Source organism: Polypterus senegalus, chromosome 16 (assembly GCF_016835505.1).
Source record: "Polypterus senegalus isolate Bchr_013 chromosome 16, ASM1683550v1, whole genome shotgun sequence".
Lineage (NCBI taxonomy): Eukaryota > Metazoa > Chordata > Cladistia > Polypteriformes > Polypteridae > Polypterus > Polypterus senegalus.
In genome coordinates, this window is record NC_053169.1 from 39,395,066 (window position 1) to 39,415,023 (window position 19,958).

The 19,958-nt window shown below is 37.9% G+C and overlaps 1 protein-coding gene across 2 annotated transcripts in view; it reads left to right on the top strand.

The window, feature by feature from the left end:
• Window positions 1-19,958, top strand: part of LOC120516677 (FERM domain-containing protein 6-like) — a 77,297-nt gene that overhangs the window by 26,176 nt on the left and 31,163 nt on the right. Inside the window, exons 2-4 of one of the 2 annotated variants that reach the window (XM_039738530.1) lie at window positions 7,919-8,001; window positions 8,571-8,661; window positions 15,330-15,409. In XM_039738530.1, the coding sequence (XP_039594464.1) occupies window positions 7,933-8,001; window positions 8,571-8,661; window positions 15,330-15,409 (240 nt within the window). In that variant the 5' untranslated portion in view covers window positions 7,919-7,932. Of the gene's footprint in view, window positions 1-7,464; window positions 8,002-8,570; window positions 8,662-15,329; window positions 15,410-19,958 lie in introns of those variants that run through there. The other variant, XM_039738531.1, reaches the window with a different exon arrangement.

Sequence of the window (19,958 nt, forward strand, 5' to 3'; positions counted from 1 at the left end):
AAATTTAGAGAAAAGAGGATGGCTGCTGTCTGACAGAATTGAGTTGGCTTTCTTTCTAATCTGTTTGCAATACATTTTAGTCATAGAGGTCTACTGCGAACCAATAATTTTACTGCAAATTTTTATAATGTTGTTAAGATGATTTATATTCTTATTGCTGATGTTGCCAATCCATCAGATAAAAGCAAATGTAGCAATGGATTCAATAAAGGACTTTAGATTTTGTCCACATTAAAATGGTGAGTTTGCTAGGAAAAATAAATTGTGACTGCCCTTTTTTACAGATTTGCGCTGTGCTAATATCAAAGTTTATTTTTGTTGTTTATTATTGTTCCCAGATATTTGTATTGCTGTACCATCTTTAATTACAGTTGAGACAGTGGATGGTAGAAAGCACCTGAAATCTACAACTATAGAAATATATAGTCGTAAATTGTAGCGATAACACCTTTGTGCAAAATCATTCACAATAGGTCAATTAGCTTTTAGACTGTAGGTTAGATGAGCTTTAAGAATGAAGCTGTCACTTGTTATCCTGTGCATTTCTAATCAGACATTTAACGAGAGCACCTCTGATCTTTGCAGTTCAAAATCACCACCCCTACTTTGAGCACTTCATGAGGTATTGGATTGGATTAAAAATGTGACATTTAATGAGCAGTCTAATTGTTCTCACCCAGTTTTAAGCAAAATTCACTCATGGTTGTTGTATATATTATATGTCTGGCTTTAGCGAGACTAGGGTATGCCTGATCTGGAGGTACTTCCTCAGTGTGCGGTCATGACTCCAGAAGTGCTGCTCAGGTCTGGTGTTAAAGGAGCCACCTCACTTCAATCAGGAGTTCATTGGGAGTCAGTGGACAAGCCTGTGGAGGGGTAGACTGAAAAAGAAGCAAAGCAAGAAGAAGAAAAGAAAGAAAGATGAAAAAGAAAAATACTTTATATTCTTTGGTCCAGACCAGAGTGCAAGGGAAAGCCTGTTGCAATTATCTGTAGAAAAATAAACTGGGCTGTTACTCTGGAGCTTTTGTACGAAGTGGTATCTGAGGGCAGAATCCCACCAAAAAGGGAGTCAGAAAATCCTGCCAACTACACCAAGCTTGGAAACCAGGGAGCATACCTATTTCTCAACCCTCCGCCACTTTAAATATTTTAATTATTTATAATATTTTACTAACTGTTTATGGAAGGATAGTTGTATTTAGTAAATTGAGTCTCATTATTACTTCTCATTTCTCTCACCATTGTTACATAAACTGGGTTTAGTTTTTTTGAACTACAAAATGTAGCTAGAACAAAACATCAGTGGCCAAAATAGTCTCTCCTTTTTTGTTTGCCAGCTCATTTCAGTTGTTTTTTGTTTTATTTTATACAGACATGTTTGTTAGTCTGTTCCTGCAATAAACTTGGTGACACAATTATGGATCCTTAATTTTACCCCCATGTTTCTTTGGAGCCTCCAATGGCTTTATCTGTGCTTTTACAGAGCTATCACTTGATGAGCAGGGCAAAATGCAGATTTTTGCTGCAGTATCACCTGCTGTGTTGGTTTGTTTAACAGGCAGAGACTCAGTATGAAAGCCTTGCAAAAAGACGGCACCATTGTGAGAGAATGTTGTTATTGTCAATGGTCTTCTGCTTTTCATTCAAGTAAAGGAATGTGAGCAGCATTTCCAACTGGTCTGACGTGTGTGTATTGTGAGAGGAGGTGGTCACTGGAATTTGAAACTGGCAGTTATTTGGTAGCTTGTTACAGTGCAGTGCAGTAAAATGTAGAGTCACTGAGAGTATGACAAATAAACACTGAGTTTATACAACTCTTAAATGTAGTTTAAATTTCATCAGCCTTGTTAATCTTGGATATCAAGCTGAATGAAGATACTGACATCCTTATCAAAAGTAATTACAGGGAAGTAGAGCAAATGGGCAGCTTCACTGTTTAAATGACAGAGTGAAATTCCATAAATGCTTTAATGAGATTGATGGCTAACTGATAGTTTACCTTTGTTTCAGTTTATCAGTAAAAACAGCCAGTGTATAGGGGGAGGGGGCCTTGTAAAGCTTCAGTTGCAAATTAAAATAAATATATAAAAGCAGATACTGTTGTAACAGATATTGATACAACCATTGCATTAACCTGCTAAATCCAGGGTTGAAAATCTAAACTGGCAGCATCAGGCCTAAGGTTGAAAGCTACCCTGAACAGAGTGCCAGTCCATAAAAGGACATGCTCATGTGCATATCCCCATTTATGCATATACATATAAAATCCTTCCATCCATTTCCTACAGCTGCATTTTTCATTACAGTATCATTGTAACCCTGAACCTACCCCCAGCAGCATCAACAGAAATTTGGGAACTAACCCAGGACACCACAAGATACTCTCATTTACGACAGGTCAGCTCAGTGTGCTGGAAGAAAAACCTTAAGGTTACAGAGAAATCATGCAAATTTGACAAAGATATTAACCTGAAGTTGTGAAACTGTAAACACTGGGCCACAATGATGTTCATATACATACTATATAACAAAGGAGTCAATTTGATTAAAATACAAATAGCACTGTTTTTTTTCGAACAGTGCTAGCCGGTCAACTTAGGTAGTTCCTTCTTTGTGGGAAGTGGTCCTTTTTCCTGCTGTTTTTTTTATTAAATTCAACTGGAAGCAGCAGAGTTGGCAGTCAACCAAAAATTACACCATAATTGGCTGGTGTTAGGCTTGTTCTTCCATACTGGGAATGGAAAAATACACTGTGTTAGTGACTACTGCTATTCATCCCACCCAATCGGATACCTCAAAGGCTCCTCCAAAACACTTAGCGTGCCCTCATGGGTAGCCAAAGCACAGGGAGCCAAGGCAGGAATCAGCTTAGTCCATCTCGGGACACATTCACTCTAGCTGGCTCAATTTAGAGCTACCAAACAAGACTAGTGAAGACACAGCAAAAACAGCAAACTCTACCTAGATTGTAAATGGAGAGGGAATTAACCCAAGACTTTGGATATGTGACTATTCTGCTGCCCTGTATATATGTATTATATTTATATATGTATTTAATTTTATTAGGATAGATTTCCTTTATTTGTATGCTATAAGTGTAATTGGAATTTAATTTTATTAGGATAGATTTCCCTTATTTGTATGCTATAAGTGTAACCTTGTGACACTATCTTTGCATGTGTTTTTTTTTTGGAAGTTTGTAACAGATGACTATAGAGTACTTAGTTAAGTATGTGTTCATCCTTAAAACTAACATAATTCAAAACGTTCTTGTCATACAGTGTAGTTGTTTGGAATTTGCCCTCTTGTTACCACCATTATAAACTGCTCAAAAAAAATAAAGCAACAGTTTGAAACACATCAGATCTCAATGGGGAAAAAAATCATGCTGGATGTCTATACTGATATGGACTGGGTAATGTGTTTGGAACGAAAGGATGCTACATCGTTGGATGGAAATCAAAATTATCAACCTACAGAAGGCTGCATTCAAAGACACCCCAAACATCAAAGTGAAAAAATTATGTGTCGGGCTAGTCCATTTTGTCGAAATTTCATTGCAGCAACTCAAAATCGTACTCGGTAGTTTTTATGGCCCCCACATGCTTGTATGCATGCCTTGCAACATCGGGGCATGCTCCCAATGAGATGACAGATGGTGTCCTGGGGGATCTCCTCCCAGATCTGGACCAGGGCCTCACAGAGCCCTGAGGTGCAACCTGGCAGCGCTGGATGGACTGAAACATAAATGTCCCAGTTGTGTTCTATTGGATTTAGGTCAGGTGAGCGTGGGGGCAAGTCCATAGTATCAATTCCTTCATCCTCCAGGAACAGCCTACATGAGGCTGGGTATTGTCGTGCACCAGGAGTAACCCGGGACCCACTGCATCAGCATAGGATCTGACAATGAGTCCAAGGATTTCATCTCGATACCTAATGGCAGTCAAGGTGCCGTTGTCAAGCCTGTACAGGTCTGGATATGCCTTCTCAGACCATCACTGACCCACTACCAAACCGGTCATGCTTAATGATGTTACAGGTAGTATAACATTCTCCACGGCTTCTCCAGACCCTTTCACATCTGTCACATGTGCTCAGGGTGAACCTGCTCTCATCTGTGAAAAGCACACGGCACCAGTGGAGGACCTCCAAATTCTGGTATTCTATAGCAAATGTCAATCAAGCTCCATGGTGCTGGGCAGTGAGCACAGGGCCCACTAGAGCAGGGGTAGCCAACTCTGGTCCTGGAGGACCACCGTGGCTGCAGGTTTTCATTCTAACCCTTTTCTTAATGAGTGACCTGTTTTTGCTGCTAATTAACTTCTTTTGAACTAATTTTAATAGACTTGCTCTTGAAGACTTAGACCCCTTAATTGTTTATTTTTCCTTAATTAGCAGCCAGAAAATAATGAGATACAAAATGAGCCAAAACAACTGGCGTCCATCATACAATATTTGAAAATAAAGAAAGAAGAAGGTCTCAGGAATCCTGATCTGCTCAGGGCCCCAAAACATTTTAACAGTGCTCTTAGAAAGAGAAAATCAACAATCAAAACAATTTCGGAAATGTCTGCTAATGTACCACGAGAGCAACAACAAGCCACGGAATTTAAGAACGGGTTTAATTAACAACAAGAATCGGTACCTCATTAGGCAGCTGGTTGGAGTGAAATTGGTTGGAGTTTGAAGCCCTGACTTAGTTGGTCTTCTGTTGACTCCCTCATTTCACATTACATTTCTGTTTGGGTGCCATTTAAGGAAAGAAATTAAGCAATTCAAGGGAACACATTTTAAGAAAGCAATTCAATTACAATGAATTCACAATAAGTTAATTAGCAGCACAAACAGGGCACTCATTAAAAAAGGGTTAGAATGAAAACCTGCAGTCACAGTGGTCCTCCAGGACCAGAGTTGGCAACTCCTGCATTAGAGGACATTGGGCCCAAAGGCCACCCTCATGAAGTCTCTTTCTGATTGTTTGGTCAGATACATTCATACCAGTGGCTTGTTGGACGTCATTTTGTAGGGCTCTGGCAGTGCTCATCCTGTTCGTCCTTGCCCAAAGAAACAGATACCGGTCCTGTTGATGGATTAAGGACCTTCTACGGCCCTGTCCAGCTCTCTGTGAGTAATTGTCTGTCTCCTGGAATCTCCTCCATGCCCCTGAGACACATCAAACCTTCTGGCAATAGCACTTATTGATGTGCCATCGTGGAGAAGTTGGACTACCTGTGCAACCTCTGCAGGGTCCAGGTATTGCCTCATGCTGCCAGTAGTGACACGGACCATAAAAGCAAAAGTAGTGAAAAAACAGTCAGAAAAGATGAGGAGGGAAAAATGTCAGTGGCCTCCACCTGTTAATCCATTCCTGTTTTGGGGGTCATCTCATTGTTGTCCCTCTAGTGCACCTGTTGTTAATTCCTTTAACACCAAAGCAGCTGAAATGGATGAACTACCTCCTCTGCTACTTAACTGACCAGATCGACTGCCCAGAAGTTTCATTGACTTGATGCTATACTCTGATTAAAAAGTGCCTTTAATTTTTTTAAGCAGTATACAATGATAACCACACCAGAATACACCACACCATTATATGGAATAACAATAAAAGATAGTAAAATACACAATACCAAAGATATAGATAAAGCATACTCAATACTAAGTGGTCCATGCTGAATCCTCATAATTCCAGATTTCAGTTCCCAGGGTAGTTGTTGTCTGTGTGACATTTGCATGTTCCACTTGTGTCCATTTGGATTTTGATTGTACTTTGGTGCTCCCACTCCATTTCATGAATTTGCATGTTCATTTGATATCTAAGCTGGCCTAATATAAGAGCATTTTGGTGTTTGATTTTTACCTTGTGCATGATGTATCAAAGATTGGCTCTTAGTTTCCACAAAAAGTAGATTCATAAACATGAACAAATGCGTGGATATCTAATATTGTAACATGGGCAGTTGAACTAATGTTGCATGGCTTACTCAATCTATAAAGTAAAAGCCAAATTTGGAGTCAACGCTTATAGAAATGTGAGAGTTCAGGGTGTTTTTTTTTTTTTTAACAGGATGGATGCTTTATGAAGAAGTTACAGATATGAGGAGTGGTCTATCAAGTTTGCATGTTCTTTACATGTCTTGTGGATCTCCGCTTGTGTTCTACAGTTTTACTGATAGTTTTCAAAAATGCTCTAATTAGGCCATTAGTAAGTTTTAGTTGGCTCCTTATGAGTAAGTGCAAATTTGTGCATGAGTGTGCTTTGGGATGGACTGGCATTCCACCCTTGATTTGTTCCCTTCTGGTGCCTAGTGCTGCTGGAGTAGTTTCCAGCCATCTGCAACAATGAACTACAGATCAATTTAATAAGGGGATCATGGGTCTGTTGTCAGGTCATAAGTTTTGTGTAATTAATGGTGTATAAAAACACAAATGAATTGTGCTCTTATTGTGGAAGTAAATGTGTAAGCTACCACTGAGCCATTATGCCTTCTTAGTACTGAAGTATTTTGTTATCTGGATTGCTTTACTGTAGAGTTAATGTTCATTTCAGGTCTTTTTGATATCTGTATGACTTGGTCTTTACTTTCTGCTGTAACAGAAATTTTGTAGCTGACTGCTTCATTTCCTACAAGGACAGGTTGTTGTTCTTTCTAAGAGCCTGTTTAAATCAGCATCAGTTATCACTGATTAAGTGTGCTTCGAACTTTCAAATGCAACCTTGGAAACAGTCGCATTGAATGAGGGGCTGATTTTGATGTTTTTGACTGAAGTGCTCTATATGAAGACATTGGAACCTCAAATAGGAGTGTCCTTGCTATGTTTCATTCCTCCACTCTGACTAGGTGTGTGACCCTAGAAAGTCACTCTGTGCTCAAATTCTAACAGAAATACATGTGAACAATTTTCCTATATCTTTATTTTTGTAACAGCAGTTTATAGTGGTATTTGTATAACAAGATACTATGAAAAGTAAAGGTTGCTTGTTATATGATGATATGCAGGACGCTTCATGGGTGTATGAGGATTTTAGCTGGTATTTTATTGAACTGTAATAAAATGTTCACAAGAAAACTGCAATAAAATGTTCACAATCCAACAACACTAATTTTATAAGTAGAAAAATGGATGGATGTGTTGACATTGCATGTTAAGCTCTGATGAGTTTCTGTTGAGTATTTCACAAAAACTAAAGAGGTATCAAACAATAAAGAAAAAATGCAAGTGGTAGCATAAATACTTAGTCAAAGGTGAAAGTGCATTAAGGTGGAATTGATAAAGCCTTCCAGGGAAAGTGAAGCCCAGTATTTGAAAATGGTGTTTAGAGAACAAAATATGACTGGCTGGTAAACTTTTATAGCCTGCAAGTGACTTTTATCACCGTTGATGGGAAGTTATTTGTTTTTGTTTAGAATCAATGTGCAGAGATTTACATTGAGTTAACTTATTAAAAAAAAAAAAAATTTTAAAAACTTTAATAACAAAATGTCAACACATTAAATAACATGATCACCTCATAGATGTAAAGACCAGTTTTCCATTTACTGGATTTTGCATATTGTAATTTTGTCCATGTGGGTGTTCTCCAGGAAGCCCAGTTTCCTTAAATATTTCAAAGACTTGTTTGGTTCATCATCACGTCTAAATTAACCTACCAGGATGGGCTCATACTCAAAGCAACTGCATTGTGTGAAAAGGAAACTAGGAAAATAGATAGAAAATCTTGTCTTAGGAATAATATTTTGATCCTGTAATATGACCAGAGTATTACATATGAATAATTGTTCTGTTATTGTTTTTTCCCCCATAGGTAAAATGTATGTAGCTCAGCCTTTGGTTAACACCAACTGAAGAAATTACAGTGTTTGAAGTCTGTGATAGTAATTAAAAGTAAACTTTTTCTTTGAATCTTGAACAGTTTCCTTGGTCATCATGAGCAAGCAGGAGCGAGTTGTTTGTGTGCAAGTGCCCAATAATGAGCAACTCAGTGTTACCGTTGGTGTAAGTATTTTGATTCTACCTTCTAAATTACCATACCAAGTGTAATTTGAAAGTAATGTGAGTAAAAGAAAATCAGAAAACAAGAACAACTGTTCCACTTGGACATTAACAGAAATAGGGAATGCAAAGGAAAACTGAAAAACCACACAAAACAATAAGCTGACTTTCTTCATTTTCTGGTGAGGTTTTACCCTTCCAGCGCCATACCTGAGGAGATTCAGTGGGTTCAGTGTTATATTAAGTAGACAGGTCAGTTCAACAGTTTGTTTTTGGCAGGTTTAAAAAAAAAATGTTCATAGAATGAGAGGTGCAGCAAGGGCTCATTTCATGTAAGTTGTGCATGTTTGTGTATAAATATGTATTTTTAAAAATGTTAGTGAACTTTTCAGTTGAAAATATCATATGATTTGTGTATTAATGTACAGTACTATACCATGCAATTGTGCACCACAAACATCTTATAAAATCCGACTTCTTTGTCTAACATTTTATAAATAACAACCACGTGTGGTTTATTTTGATGATCTTGAATTTGTCTATGTGAAAATTACTGGTCTTTCTATTTTTAGGTCAAAGCACTTGGTCATGAGCTCTTCAGCTGTGTCTGTGAACAACTGAGTATTAAGGATCCACACTTTTTTGGCTTGAGTGTTCTTAAAGGTGAGTAGGTTTCAAAGATAGATCAACCTACATAGTCCTTACATACATTTAGAATTGTATTAGATTGAAATGTAAAACAAATCTTATACAATATTTCTACAGTATCTGTTATTTACATCTTTCTCTTGGAACAATGGTAGCACTGTAACAACATGGATCCAGCATTATGACTTAGGAACTCTATATGATTTTTATCTGGATACTCCAATTTTTCTTTTTTTTTAATCTAGAGGAGCAACTATCTAGAATTGGTAGAAACAGATGTTTTTACCAGTGTCTTGTCCCCAAAAAACTGGACTGTATTTGTCAGGACTGATAATAAATACATTTTGGAGTACAGTTTATACATATGCAGTACATATTAGACATATATAAACAAAAAACCTGTGTGTGTGTGTGTGGATATGGAGCAGTCCGCTCTGCTCACGCTCAAGCACAGCCAGTAGATGGCACATGCATGCACTTCTAAAAAAATTTCAGTACTTGCATGCACCTCAGTTCTCATTACGAGAGACATTTGTGTGTGTGTGTGTGTGTGTGTGTGTGTGTGTGTATAAAGTAGTCCGCTCTGCTCAAATTCAACCACAGCCACGGGAGTTGGTGTGAACGTAGGCAAATGTAACTTGCACATGGCGAGATGGCACGTGCAGGCAGTTTTAAATTTTTTAGCACTTGCATGCACCACACTTCTCATTCAATCCAAGTAGACAAACTCATCTTTGTTGTACATTCACGCTATACATTCACATAATGAGCTACCATATGTTTGTCTGAGACAGGCTCCAGCTTGTCCCACTCAATTTGTGCCACATTTGCACTCAACTACACATCCATCTCAGAAAAGATACAACCTGTCCGGCCCACTTAGCTGACGCCTCTGCAGGTTTACCAATATAGTAAAACTTCTACGGAGTCTTCAGGTTGTTTTTTTGTCCTGAAGACCACACACAGCTAGGACTTGTGAAAACAATTGACAACAGTTTATATTTAACCTTATCGTCCTATGTGTCTATTCATTCATCAATTATCAAGTTCTCTTTTTCTTTATACATATTGATAAACTAGCCGATTCACGATAGGATACTTCCACAAATATGAAAATTTGGTTAGCAGTTTAAAATATATGACTTACAGTAAACCATGTGATCATAAAGTGGAAAAGTGGATTATAAAATGCAAATATGTGAACTAATGCAGGAAAATGGGAACATGCATTCCCTAAATAACATCTATTGATTTAATGTGGACAAAGTTATCACTTTTTTGTGTTTTTCTGTTATTTAAAATCAATGAATATTTTGTGGGTAAGAAGACAAATTCATTGTAAAAGGTGGGATTTACTGCATCATAAAAGACTCGAGAGTATTTGCATTGATTAAAATATACTTTCTTATTTTTTTGTCTTTGCTCTTGTTTGTTTTGTTTGTTTTTTTTTAATACCAAATAAAAAGGTACAGTTTTTTTTTTTTGGTATTTTGCTTGCAGATTACCTTGTTGACAAAGGCTCTTTGTTATTTGTCCAAGCCTTACTCATTCCTTAAAAAAAAAATGCAGTCTGGAATTCCTTAGTTTGAGGGGTTGAACAAGGAGCCAGTAATACACAGGCTATAAAACAATTCCTGTGACTTAAGACAGAAAACAGCATACTTACTATTAGAGGTGTCTCACGCAAAACCAGTGGAGTAGTTTTTCTCAGTTTAATTTAGTCATCTGAATTAAAAGTGTGTAGCGTGTGTAAAAATATTAAGTAGTCTTAATTTTATATTGTGACTTTATCTTTAAGTACTTTGCCAGTAAAGTGTAATATACAAATAAGAACCATCAATTTTGTAGCACACCTGTTTATAATTCAGGGTCATAAGGGTTTGCAGCCTATCCTGGCAGGATCCCAACCTAAAAGGCTTGCCAATGCATGATAAAACACTTGTGCACTTTCTTATACCAGGCCAATTTAAAAGTTTTCAAACAATATAACGTGTCTTTATAATGTGGGAGGAAGACCCACAGAAACACCTATGAAAACATGGGGAACACCTGACAACTATGCCACCCATGAGGTCATGTAAATCCTATGATTTGCTCAGGTCAGTGCAAGGGATTATCTGTGGGCTTTGAACATACCACTTTCCAATCCATCCAGGACACTCTGTATATTTTGTTTTTCTTCTGTTACAGATATAAAATAAATTAATGCGTAACTAATCCTCAATATCTCATTCTTGTACTATTTTTTCTTAATGTTTTATTAAACAGAATTTCTGCTGTGCAGCTTTTGGCAGTGTTAGAACCTTATTTTTATTTAATATTTTCCCCCTCAAATTATAAATAATACTGTTCTCAGGAGCATGGGACAAACTATTATGTCTGGTTTCCTAATCACATTTTTTGTTTCTCAGACTAGTAGGAGAAACAAAGCAAATAATTTGCAGCTGAACTCTCACATTGTTCTTGTCCTTCACATGCGTCATTGTTGCTATGCCTTATTGTCCTTTTCAGTCTTGCTTTTGTCAGTTAGTTTTTTTTTCCTGCCGATTGTATATATTTTTGATGAAAAGGACCAACTTTAGCTTTAACCTGTGCTTTCATTGTTTTAGTATTTAATAGTAGTTTTAATATTTCAATTGAGAAAAAAAAAGTTGTTTTTTTTATGGTTTTAGAAATACCGTATCTCATTTTCAATAATGGTAACACACTGGGCATGTCAATGTAGACTAGATTTTTCTAACTATAGTTTCCAGCACCTCATGGGGAATTGCCATTGCTCCAGGGGTAGTTAAGAGATAAAATTGTCTCTTCCCCTAGTAGACCACAACTAGTATATCTTCTACAGGAAGTCCTCATTATACAGTATATCTTCACCATACAGTTAGGTCCATAAATATTTGGACATAGACAACTTTTTTCTAATTTTGGTTCTGTACATTACCACAATGAATTTTAAATGAAACAACTCAGATGCAGTTGAAGTGCAGACTTTCAGCTTTAATTCAGTGGGTTGAACAAAAAGATTGCATAAAAATGTGAGACAACTAAAGCATTTTTTTAACACAATCCCTTAATTTCAGGGGCTCAAACGTAATTGGACAATTGACTCAAAGACTATTTCATGGGAAGGTGTGGGCAAGTCTGTCGTTATGTCATTATCAATTAAGCAGATACAAGGCCTGGAGTTGATTTGAGGTGTGGTGCTTGCATGTGGAAGATTTTGCTGTGAACAGACAACATGCGGTCAAAGTAGCTCTCCATGCAGGTGAAAGAAGCCATCCTTAAGCTGCGAAAACAGAAAAAACCCATCCGAGAAATTGCTACAATATTACGAGTGGTTTGGTACATCCTGAGAAAGAAAGCAAGCACTGGTGAACTCAGCAACTCAAAAAGACCTGGACGTCCATGGAAGACAACAGTGGTGGATGATTGCAGAATCATTTCCATGGTGAAGAGAAACCCCTTCACAACAGCCAACCAAGTGAGCAACACTCTCCAGGGTGTAGGCATATTGATATTCACGTCTACCGTAAAGAGAAGACTGCATGAAAGGAAATACAGAGGGTGCACTGCAAGGTGCAAGCCACTCATAAGCCTCAAGAATGGAAAGGCTAGACTGGACTTTGCTAAAGAACATATAAAAAAGCCAGCACAGTTCTGGAAAATCATTCTTTGGACAGATGAAACCAAGATCAACCTCTACCAGAATGATGGCAAGAAAAAAAGTATGGAGAAGGCGTTGCAGTAAAGGCCTGGCAGAGCATTAAGGCTCATTACCCAAAGCATACCAGATCATCTGTAAAACACGGTGGAGGCAGTGTGATGGCTTGGGCGTGCATGGCTGCCAGTGGCACTGGGACACTAGTGTTTATTGATGATGTGACAGGACAGAAGCAGCCGAATGAATTCTGAGGTGTTCAGAGACATACTGTCTGCTCAAATCCAGCTAAATGCAGTCAAATTGATTGGGCGGCATTTTATGATACAGATGGACAATGACCCAAAACAATCAGCCAAAGCAACCCAGGAGTTTATTAAAGCAAAGAAGTGGAAAATTCTTGAATAGCCAAGTCAGTCACCTGATGATCTTAACCCAATTGAGCATGCATTTTACTTGTTGAAGACTAAACTTTGGACAGAAAGACCCACAAACAAACAGCAACTGAAAGCCGCTGCAGTAAAGGCCTAGCAGAGCATTAAAAAGGAGGAAACCCAGCATCTGGTGATGTCCATAAGTTCGAAACTTCAGGCTGTCATTGCCAACAAAGGGTTTTCAACCAAGTATCAGAAATGAACATTTTATTTCCAGTTATTTAATTTATCCAATTACTTTGAGCCCCTGAAATAAATGTTAAAAAAATGCTTTAGTTGCCTCACATTTTTATGCAATCTATAATAATATTTTGTTCAACCCACTGAATTAAAGCTGAAAGTCTGCACTTCAACTACATCTGAGTTGTTTTATTTAAAATTCATTGTGGTAATGTACAGAACCAAAATTAGAAAAAAGTTGTCCCTGTCCAAATATTTATGGACCTAACCGTATCGTATGTCCCCGTGGGCTTTTCTTCAAGCTCATCTTTCTTTCCTCTATTGCAAAGATGTATGTATTAGTTTAATAGGCACCATATACAATAAGTGTTACAGGGAAGCAACATTAGGCTCATGGTTCACCATCACTGTCTGGTAGAATGCCTGCAGTACAGCCACTTGTGCACCCAATAGATGTTCTTTGACATGATAACGTTTACATTTACAGTTGTACCCTTGACCAAGACTCTTAGTACTATAACTCCCCTACTTGGGACTGTCGCTTATCTGTCACCAGATAAGATTAAACCAGTCTTTTCTGAAAGAGAATTGTGACTTAAGATTTGGAAGACCTGATTCGCATCTCTCACATTCAACTGCAGACCATTTTAGCACACACTGCACAGAAAGTCAACTAAACCAAAATGAAAGTATCAACAAAAAACTAAGTCACTGCCCTAATTCTACAAGCCTTGCCTGCACTCTGATAAACCATATATTGAAATTATAATGTGTGTAGTAAAGCCTGTGAAACTCTCCTAACCACAAAGTTACACTTTCAGTCGAACCATATTACTCTGACTGTCTTCACATATAATGGAAGTTTATGGAACTTTTGTTTGTGATGTCACACATTTCTACTTTATTTTATTTATGTACGTATGTAGTTGGAACTTTGAAGGATTTACAAGGTCTGTGTTGATATGATGCTCAATCTGAAGGAAATGCAGTTAGGTGTGCCAAGCTTGTGGCATCATATTCAAAAAGACTTGAGGCTGTAATTGCTGCCAAAGGTGCATCGACAAAGTATTGAGCAAAGGCTGTGAATACTTATGTACATGTGATTTCTCAGTTTTTATATTTTTAATAAATTTGCAAAAACCTCAAGTAAACTTTTTTCACGTTGTTATTATGGGGTGTTGTGTGTAGAATTCTGAGGAAAAAAATGAATTTCATCCATTTTGAAATAAGGCTGTAACATAACAAAATGTGGAAAAAGTGATGCGCTGTGAATACTTTCCGGATGCACTGTACTTGCCTGTACTAGAATATATTCTAATTATCATATATATATATATATATATTATAAATATATAATATATAAAACATGCATGCTCCTACATAGTGATACATCACTTTTATGAACAAGAGTAACTACAGGGAAAGGTGAACATAGGGCTACTTAAAGTACAAGCGAACAAATGGGTGCAAAATAACAAATCTAAAGACTTTTTGGATTTGTCTAAAGAATTTTAAGCTCACATCTATTTAATAGGATGTTCATCCACAAAACCTACCATTCCAGCACCAAAAACATTTGTCTTTCATCTCTTGTTGTCTCCTCCCCTCCTGTCCAGTCACTGTTAGCCCCCTTTCGGCTACTTACACTGCACTCCAATATCTCCTTGCATCTAGGATGCTTCAGGTTCCATCCAGGGCCACTTGCCACTAATTACTTTTAGGGTTAAGGACAGACTTCTGTTTGCTCCAAGGACAACAGGATAAAACTCTAGAGGGTCCCAGTGTCCCTATATATTGAGCCTTCAATTTCCATCTGTGGTGTTCCCCTTGTTGGCTTCACTCTCTTTCTAAAGAGATGGTCTGGCATCCTGGCCCACTTTTGCATCACCTTCTCCCAACATTGTCCTATGTTAGTATGCTTATATTCGGGTGATCGATAGACCCAAGAGGTATATGCATTTTTACAGTGATATATACATGATTGCTTCTTCTGTTATTGTGGCTCTTAACTTTACCCTGAATGTTGTTTGCTGAACTTTAATTTGTGCTGTGCCATTCTGGCATTGCCCTTACCTCTTGCAACCATTTGGGCAGCTGCCAACTATTAGCCATTACATGCATATTGTATTATGAATATATAAACAATTGTCCTTGTGAACACTATGCCAATATGCTTTACTTTACATACTGTACAGTGTTAACTGTACAAAATATTTTTTCTATAAACCAAAGAGATGCATAATGAAGCCTGTCTCTTACTATTTTATAGTGCCTATCACTATAAATCCCATCAAAAGAAGGTTGTCATAACACTCAGTGAATTTCATGTTTACTGAATCTAAAGACACTAGTTCACTAAAGACCTGCTACTAGGGTTTAATAACCAAAATGTTTTATTTATTTTATTGCAGATAATGAGTCTATTTTTATTGATCTGGAACAAAAGCTCTCCAAGTACTTTTCTAAGGATTGGAAAAAAGAATCCGGCAAAGTAAGTAACCCACTTGCTGTCATGGAATGGAGCTTTTGATGCAGGCTGATAATCATGCACCATCGCTTGTACAGTATTCACTTTCTTCTGTGGTTTCACCTGGCATAATACAAACATATTATAAAATGACAACCTTGTTGTGAGGCTCTTTAGTGTAAAGTCTTTAATTCCTAAGAAAGTGTGACTCATATGTAGACCATAGAAAACCTGCTATTCTGCACTTTCCAGAAACTGGTTATTTGACTTAATTGCCATTCCTATGCACCAGTTTTATCAGGAAAAAGATCAGAGCTGTTATTTACAGTGTGGTTGGCCACTATTATGCTTATTATATAATGCACGAGAAAGCTGGCCAGAAAAGTGACGATATCATTCCCAACTTGTTTTCAAATGAACAAACATCTACCTTCCAATGAAAGCGAAATGCTACAGCAGCAATCTTTATTTTAAAGGGAAACACAGCCAGGTATAGTGCCCTTCATTTAGTATTAAATTGACTACACGAGGTAGCATGAACATTCAGATGTGTGGTATCGACTGTTAGGAGACAATGACAAAGAACATAAGTGCTATAATCACACAACTTGGATCTATCTCGGCATAACACCATGATATTAAAGGTGACTATTAAAGCAAAACTTAGTTACACATTGTTATAAAGACTTATTATAATTTAACTTTAACATGATTAGATGTGTTACTGTATATGAGACATTATCATCTTGTCCTGTGTTCTTATTTTAACTGGGAGAATTACTATTGTTAAAACGACATTCTTTCAAAATGTCTGTTTTTTTTAAGTATACATCAGAAAGTTCTTTAAAAAATTGGACATAATTATAGCCTTTTTCATTTGGTATACAAGCAGTCCATGAATAAATAAATTAGTACTTTAAAGAACTAAAGCAGGGATGGTTATTATTATCTAATTTACAATTTTACTACTGGGTTGTGAATCTACATGAGAATTTTACTTAATAGTAAAGTATGTATGACCAGTACCTCTGTATCAATCAGATACTGCATAGCTTTACACGCTAAATTACTATACTGATGTATATATTCATGCAGAGCAAGCTAAGTACGAGTGAATGCAATACTGTACACCTGTTAACCACTTTATTAGGTACACCTTGCTAGTACCGGGATGGCCCTCCTTTTGCCTTCAGAACTGCCGTAGTTCCTCATGGCATAGATTCAACAAGGTGCTTAAAACATTCATCAGGGATTTTGGGCCATATTTACATAATAGCATCATACAGTTGCTGCAGATTTGTCAGCTGCACATCCACGATGTGAATCTCTCATTCCACCACATCCCAAAGGTGCTCTAGTGGATTGAGATCTGGTGACTGTAAAGGCCATTTGAGTACAGTGAACTCATTCTCATGTTCAAGAAGCCAGACTGAGAGGATTTGAGATTTGTGACGTATCATTTCATCCTGCTGGAAGTAGCTATCAGAAGATGGGTACACTGCGGTCATAAAGGGATGGACATGGTCAGCAACAATACTCAGATAGGCTGTGGCATTTAAACAATACCCAGTTAATACTAAAGGGCCCAAAGTGTGCAAAGAAAATATCCCCCACACCATTACACCATCACCACCAGCCTGAATCATTGATACAAGGCAAGCTGGATCCATGCTTTCATGTTGTTAACACCAAATTCTGACTCTACCATCCGAAAGTTGCAGCAGAACAAGATTCATCAGACAAGGCAACGTTTTTCCAATCTTCTATTGTGCAATTTTGGTGACCCCATGCAAACTGTAGTCTCAGTTGTCTGTTTTTAGCTGACAGGACTGACACCCAGTGTGGTCTCTTGCTTCAAGTTTTAATGTCTTGTGCATTCAGAGATGCTCTTCTGCATACCTTGGATGTAACAAGTGTTTATTTGAGTTACAGTTGCCTTTCTATCAGCTCGAACCAGTCTAGCAATTCTACAGGGTGGGCCATTTATATAGATACACCTTAATAAAATGGGAATGGTTGGTGATATTAACTTCATGTTTGTGGCACATTAGTATATGTGAGGGGGGAAACTTTTCAAGATGGGTGGTGACCATGGTGGCCATTTGGAAGTCGGCCATTTTGGATCCAACTTTTGTTTTTTTCAATAGGAAGAGGGTCATGTGACACATCAAACTTATTGGGAATTTCACAAGAAAAACAATGGTGTGCTTGGTTTTAACGTAACTTTATTCTTTCATGAGTTATTTATAAGTTTCTCCTTATTTACAGCCATTGGCATGTCGCAGAGGTTAACACGTGAGGAGCGGATAGAAATTGTGTTGATGTCTGGTGAACGCAGTAACCGGGTCATTGCCGCAGATTTCAATGCAAGACACCCTACGAGACCACCCATCTTCCATGCTACAGTTAGCAAACTGCTTGCTAAGTTTCGTGAAACTGGTTCAGTGTTGGATTTGCCAAAATGTGGACGCATGAAAACTGTCACTAATGAAGAAACATCAGTGGCTGTCCTAGCTTCATTCAGCAAGAGCCCACAACGTAGCACTCGCCGCATGTCACTGGAGAGTGGCATTAGTCGAACATCTCTTCGGCGAATATTAGCTACTCACAAATGGCACCCTTACAAACTCCAGCTACTGCAGCATCTCAACGAGGATGACCCAGATCGGCGCACTGAATTTGCAGAATGGCCAAAACAAAAATTGGAACAGGCCCCTCATTTTACGCAGAAGATTTTGTTCAGTGATGAGGCAAACTTTTATGTGAATGATGAAGTTATCAAACAAAACCATCGCTATTGGTCTGACACTAACCCACATTGGATAGATCCCTCCAAGACTGTCGGAACAAAAAATTGATGGTATGGTGTGGTATATGGGGTACAAAGATAGTGGGGCCATTCTTCATCAATGGAAACCTCAAGGCCACTGGATATGCGAAATTGCTACATGATGATGTGTTTCCCTCTTTATGCACTGAAGCTGGCACGTTCCCCGAGTTTTTCCAGCAAGATGGTGCACCACCACATTATGGGTGTCAGGTCCGAGCATTCCTAGATGAACAGTTTCCTGGAAAGTTGATTGGTTGTCGTGGGCCAGTTGAATGGCCCCCAAGGTCTCCCGATCTGACCCCCTTAGACTTTTATCTTTGGGGTCATCTGAAGGCAATTGTCTATGCTGTGAAGATACGAGATGTGCAGAACCTGAAACTACGGATACTGGAAGCCTGTGCTAGCATTTCTCCTGCGGTGTTGCTATCAGTGTGTGAAGAGTGGGAGAAGAGGGTTGCATTGACAATCCAACACAATGGGCAGCACATTGAACACATTTTATAAGCGGTCAGAAACTTGTAAATAACTCATGAAAGAATAAAGTTACGTTAAAACCAAGCACACCATTGTTTTTCTTGTGAAATTCCCAATAAGTTTGATGTGTTACATGACCCTCTTCCTACTGAAAAAACAAAAGTTGGATCCAAAATGGCCGACTTCCAAATGGCCACCATGGTCACCACCCATCTTGAAAAGTTTCCCCCCTCACATATACTAATGTGCCACAAACAGGAAGTTAATATCACCAACCATTCCCATTTTATTAAGGTGTATCCATATAAATGGCCCACCCTGTACTCTGACCTCTGGCATCAAAAAGGCATTTTTGTCCATAGAACTGTCACTCACTGAATATTTTACCTTTTTTGGACCATTCTCTGCAAACCTTAGAGGTGGTTGTGTGTGACAATCCCAGTAGATCAGCAGTTTCTGAAATACTTAGAACAGCCTGTCTGGCACCAACAACCATGCCACATTTAAAGTCACATAAATCACCTTTCTTCCCCATTCTGATGCTGAGTTTGAACTTCAGTAGGTCGATTTAACAATGTCTACATACCTAAATACATGGAGTTGCTGCCATGCAATTGGCTGATTAAATATTTTCATTAACAAGCATTTGCAAAAGTGTACCTAATAAAATGGCCAGTGGGTGTATTTATGCACATTAAAGTGAACATCAGTGCGGTAAAAATTCACTCGCATTATGTCAACTTTGTTGCTATTGGCAATAAGAACAGCTTGCAGCTGTCAGTCAGTAGTCATCACACCACAACCATAAAATCTGGAAGATGCTACAGTTTATGGTGAATGATTGATTATTCATTTGCAATTCTATTTAATTTTCTACTTTCATTTATTCATTCTGATGCTTATGGTACAATGCATTTAGTTTTTTGCTTTTTACACTTTTTTAGTCAATATTCTTTTTCATTTTTATAATTTAATGTATGGTAATTAGGTGATAGTACATAATATGATTGTTTTTCTGTATGTTTTTTCATAAAAGGTTATACATTTTTCATTAATTCAGACACAGTTGAAAGTGAAATCAGAAAAGTCAGGCAAAGTTTTTATTCAGAGTGTTGTTTACTAGTGAGTATCTGGTTAATCCAGAAACTAAAGGCCAGCAGAGATTTCGATAAATGTACCACCAGTACTTTCAAAATAGGAGGCCCATGAGGCAGCACTCAGAGTGAGGTCCAGATTTCCTACCCCTCTGCAATACATGTCTCTAGAATC